This window comes from Geospiza fortis, unplaced genomic scaffold (genome assembly GCF_000277835.1).
Source record: "Geospiza fortis unplaced genomic scaffold, GeoFor_1.0 scaffold112, whole genome shotgun sequence".
Classification (NCBI taxonomy): domain Eukaryota; kingdom Metazoa; phylum Chordata; class Aves; order Passeriformes; family Thraupidae; genus Geospiza; species Geospiza fortis.
This window is the reverse complement of record NW_005054298.1, coordinates 7,731,185-7,736,880: the sequence shown is the minus strand read 5'-3', so window position 1 is coordinate 7,736,880 and position 5,696 is coordinate 7,731,185. Positions and strand designations below refer to the sequence as shown.

Here is a 5,696-nt window from a genome sequence, read left to right as displayed (position 1 = left end):
TTTATAGAGAAGCCTAGTCCTACATCAGCACAAACAACTACCTCATTACTTGAAGTTTTATGCCCACACAGGGCCTCAAGAACTCCAGTAGGAAGGAAGCAAACTGCCAGACCAGCTCATACCACTCACTGCATCTACCCTGACCACACTGAAGACACTAAGGAAGTTTACTACATCTAAAGCCTACTGTCAATTTATTCTGACAAAGCAGATCTGTGGACAACAGCTAGGCTTCCCCCAGTCTCAGTTAATCAAGATTTACAACCTTTGTGAGGGACACAAAAACCTCACACTATACCCTGAAGAAAAAGATTAAATTACTACCAGAGAATCTTGAAGGTCAAACCTGCCTGCGTAGTTAATTCTTTCTTAAGTAGACAGTATCTCATACAACCACCTCACTATAGTGTGTGTTTAGCAGCCTGACATTATTCTCATCTCAGATCATATTTGTTTCTTTTATTCTAACATGCATTTATTCTCAGTGTCTCAGGAGTGCAAACACTGCCTTTTACAGCTGCTTTTATCTTCATCAGGAGAGCACCTATTTAGCACCTAACAAAGAAGCCATGCTTCTTTAATTAGTTGATTTGAATACATTTAAGACATTTTGAAATTATTAGTACCAGTTGCACCCCCCAGGCTTACACCCAGCTTAGAGTAATCCCCCAGGCTGTGCTCTCTAGAGCACACAGTGCTGCAGAGCTGGGTAAAGGAGGGGAGTAGCAAAGTTCTTTGCAAAGCTGTGGTGGGCAAGCACTGCACAGCCCTCAGTTAGGAGTCTGTGTCAGCACCATGGCCTTTTAAATGAGGCAGTAAGAGCTTGAAACTGCATGGATGGATTTAGAACAGGCAACCAAGATGAGAGAATTTTTTTTTAATCACACCAAAAATGTCTCTGCCTGGTTACATATGAGGTCATAAAATATCACCAATTACAAGAGCATTTCCTCCCCAAGAACGCCATTTCAGAAAGGAAGTAGAAATCCACAAAGGTACTCATTAGACTCAATACCTTCACTACCATCTAATTTTTTAGACCATGTTATGAACTTCCCCATTAAATGCAAGTATTTCAGACCAGTTTCAATTAAGATTATAATCACTTGTTGACATTCAGTCAAAATTCTCAATTTGTTTTGGTTCTAAAAACACAATATAATACTTGTACAGTCTTCAGGCAGGAAAACCATATGTTTTCCCTTTAAGGACACTTTTAACAATGCAAGTTATTCATCGAATGAACCAACCTGCCCGAAAAAATTAAAAAGACAAAATTGAAACCTTCAGCTTTTACATTTATAACTGATGTTATCATAACCAATTCAAAGATTACATTACTCCATGTCTCATTTATTTGCCTTAATTCAAAGTGTCAATGTGAAAACTTTAGTCCATCTAATTAACCTCTTCTCACTTCCCATTTAAAACTAATTATCTTAAATGAGCCATTAAATAATTCTGAATGCAATAAAGACGAATGGCTGTGAAGTATTAAATCAGACAAGAAGGAAATACACAGGTTTATTTCCTTGTAAAAGCAATCATCTCTTCAATGGCAGAAGCAGTAACTCTGCTTTCAACCTTTGACCTTCCAGAGTAAGAGAAGCGACACTTCCACTCCCTGTAGTGGGCAAGGCTCACTCCCTGTGCAGAGGAACACCATTTTAGAGGGATGGGCAACTTTTTCCAACAACTATTTAGGAATAGACTCTGTATTTAGGCCTCTCAGACAGCTGATGTTTAATAATTGCTCTTCTACCTGTTAAGCTGTATGACAAGGAAGCATTTCTCTTGCCAGAAGGTTTTCCACAGCCAGGTGATTCTTTGGTTTTTTTATACTGTCATACAGTTTACTGTATTTAACTAAAACATATATTTGTCAGGAAGATGAGTGATTCATAGTATCTATCAAGGAAAAATCATCAGAAAACTAAGTTCTCAAATCCTCTGTCTTCTTTCAGCTCCCAACTCTGCCCTGTTTAAAGCTCATGTTGAATTTAGACGTTTTCCCTCACACCTCCTTTGGAGTACTTTGGCAAGTCTTCCTGACTCCCATTGGCCAAAATCTGCCCTTTACTGTTCTATCAGAAGACAACATTTGCCTTTGTGAGTATTCATCCTCTGCCTCTTCTCAGGAAACCCATGCCTGGGCTTTTCACCTAGCCCAGTGTGAAAAAAGAAACTTTGATAAGGGTACTAAACAAAATATAACAAAGGAAAAACTCCTGAAATCCCACAATGCAGCACTGCTATCACTGAACTGTGGCCTGGCCAGCTACTGATTTCCAAGTTCATTTCTCTCACAGAAGCTTTCTTTAGAAGTTCTCACACTTTGGATGGGCAATCCAAGGTCTTAACAGAGAAGCAGGTAAGACTCCTATTACAATTTAACTAGTGAAAAACTTTCCAAAGACTGTAACCAGACATAAGGATAGTAACTTCCCAGCCATACTATGGGAGTAAAAAGGAAATAAAAATGAGCCCCCTTGTCAAATTACTTCAAGAGAAAGTGAAGACTAGTAGGACTGGAAAACAGGGAATCTGCTATTAAGTGGTTGGAGAGCAGGCTGCACAAACTTTTGCTACTTTTTCCTAAAGCCACATTTAAAACAGAACAAAAAAAACCCCACATGCTAGTCATCATATTGTTTGATTGGGAAGGTCAGGATAGAAATCTTTTAGTCAGCAGGGATGAAAGGAAAGTGAACTAAATGGAAGTGTCCTACTACTACAGAAGAAATAGTTTACTTTAAAGGAGACCAGGAAAAAGAGGCATTCTCTGTATGTCCTATAATTACAAGTGCAATACCACAGAGCACTTTAGAAGTGCTCTGCATTCTGATTAACTTCCAGCTCTATCATGGAAACAACAGGTACAAAGCCAGGAGTCAGACTCAGGGGTTTATTCTACATGAGTTCTTGTAGTTTCATGCAGACTCTGATGTAAGACACATCTGCCTAAAATTCTAACAAGCAAGTCTGGATTTAAGTAAGATCCTGGATATTTGCTACTTCCCTTACAGAAAGCAAGTGATATGCTGAGCACATCTCAAGAAGGAATATTTAGCTACACATCTTAAGAATATGTACTTGCCTTAATGCCATTTCCCACAAATAGGTAGAAGTGACCTCTGTTCTCACAGGGAGACTATAAAAATTGATTCATTTTTAAATAACTGCATAGTTTAACAGAAGCTGTGAAACAAACTGACATTATGACTAATTGAATGGAAATAGCTCATCATAAAAAAATCGAATTAGGTAATGCAGAAAGGTCTAAAGCAAGAAGATGTTTTCAGGAAACACAACCCTTGGAATTTGCTGACATTCTGCAATCTACAGCAATAGAGTTTGTTTTGTCTCAAAGAAATATACCTACATCAAAGTATCATAGCACATTAAAAAAATCAACAAAAGTCACATAAAATGTGAGCATAGTAATAAACAGTTTCATTTAAAAAGAAAAACTAAGTAACACCATAACTTGCATTTTGAAAACATTTTCACCAGCACCAGTGAAACTTATGTGTTAAAAGTTTAAGCACTCAGCTCCTGTTCTATAACAAATTGTTGTAATTGTATCCATCTTGTGTCTCTAATTCACCCAGATAGAATTCCTCAATTCAAACTGAAATTAAATCCTAGATAGCAGTAACGACGGAACCCCACTTCACATAAACCTAATGCAACTATTATTAAGTGGTCTTCCCTTTATATTACTATAAACAGTTTTATTCTTCAGCTACAAAATATCTTATTACCCAGACAAATTACTGTGAAGCCCACCTTAACCACCAATTATATTTATGCAAGAAGTTCTGCCTTCTCAGCAAAAGGAATAGAGAACCTATTTTATTAGAGATGTGACAAACACACATTTTCAATCGCTCTGTGACAAACATGTAATTGGTCTCGGGATTTGCTGACCACAGAGTAAAATAAATCCTAATGAAAGAACACAATCTGGCCAGCAAAGTACAGCTTTGCCACTATGAAAGAACAACTGGGAAAGACCAGTGGGAGCAACTCTAAAGTAATGCAAGGATGACTGGGAAAGAAGATGCAGTCAGCATGTTCTGGGGCTGCATAAATGTGCCCCCAGAGTACACTGCATATCACAGTTAGGACCCAATGATTCCATTTTTCTTCTCTTTTCCTTCAGAAATATCATTACAGTAAAAACAACACTATTTACATTAGAAGGTGTGATCAACTGTCAGAGAGCTACAATATTTGAAAAATGTATGTCTGTTTTAGACTTTGTTCTTTAAGTTTAGCAAAAATATAGCAAACTTACCCCAGCAGGCCTGCAATCAGTGTGACTGGTGTGCCCATCAGCTAAACAAGCTAAGAAGCCTTTTAGCCAGCAGACAGAAGGCTTATGTGACAGTTTTACAATTTGAACTCTTCAGAGCCTTTGCAAAACGCAACTGCTTTGTTTCAGAAGGTTTTCTTTGTACAGCAGATAACTCCAAAGGCAAGGCCCAAAGGTTAAAACTAGTAATATAAAGAAGAGCTAATCAAAACTCATAACAAAGTCTAATTTTGAAATTGTTGCTTCAGCTGAGTAACATGATCCCACTTAAAAGGAGTAATCTGTTACTGTTTGGGAAGTAAGGATAAGTTAGAAGAGATTTTAAAGTTTGCTACTACTCAATACTTGAAATTTTGTGCTTGTGGCACTGAGAATGTTTATCATACCAGCAGCATTCATCTTGTTAACACAAGTAGATTAAGAGCTGTAAGTTCCCCAGTGAAAGTTCAAGCTACTATGAAGAAAGGAAATAGTTAGCTAACTCTAAGCCTTAAACCATCTACAAGGAGTATGTGGTAATCAGATCAAGCAAAACACTTCAAATATAAGCTGAGCAATAAATTTTGACCACATGACATAAGTCATGAGACTTCTCTCTTTCTTGTCATCTCAAGCAAGCCCAACAGTTACTTTAGACCTCTCTCCCATACAATCTCACAAATACGTGTATAAATTTGTCCAACTTACGTCCAAGAAATAACCAAGCAGTTGTTGACACCATTTTGATGCAACAACTTTCAAACATACATTTTTCCACCTAGCTCCAAATGAAGAATTACAGTACACAGTTACACAAAACCAGCACGAGTACTGAACTGGAGATCAGCTGCCAAATTTTCACAGGAAAAGATCCTCCAGAGTGGGTTGATAACTACGTAACAAAGCACAAAACAGCTAAATCCTCTCATCAACTGTACCTGATTATTTTTAGGGGTGGAAGGAGGGAAAATCTGTTTAGAATGGCACATCCATGTACTCTTGAGACTGAGCTCTCATCACCCACCTAGTCTCAATGAGGTAAGCAGTGTATGTTTCTTGTATGTTCATGGCATTCCTCCCAGTTCGTTTTTCAGCTTCTGAAACCGTGATTTCCATTTTCTTTGCCAAACAGTCTTCCATCTTTTTAGAAGAGGAAAATAAAGATTCATGTAACATTAACCACACAAGGCAAAGGCTACTAACCTTGCCTCCCCTTCTCCCACACCACATTTGTTCAAATAAGACAACCCTCTGTGGAATAAAGGCTTTGACAGGGTTTTGCTTTATACCTATGTTCTGTATCACACTTGCAAGTGAAAACTGGAAACCTCCTTTAGGGGGAAAACAGAAAAGTCAACAAACTGACAGCTTCAGGTACCAAAAACCACCCCGAGCCAGA

At 38.0% G+C, this 5,696-nt stretch overlaps 1 protein-coding gene across 2 annotated transcripts in view; it reads right to left on the bottom strand.

Annotated features, from left to right (window-relative positions):
* SNX4 (sorting nexin 4) overlaps nt 1-5,437 on the bottom strand; it is a 31,621-nt gene extending 26,184 nt beyond the window's left edge. The window contains exon 1 of one of the 2 annotated variants that reach the window (XM_005415754.2): nt 5,322-5,437. In XM_005415754.2, the coding sequence (XP_005415811.1) occupies nt 5,322-5,437 (116 nt within the window). The remainder of the gene's footprint in view (nt 1-5,321) is intronic. The other variant, XM_031057638.1, reaches the window with a different exon arrangement.
* Nucleotides 5,438-5,696: the final 259 nt, after the last annotated feature.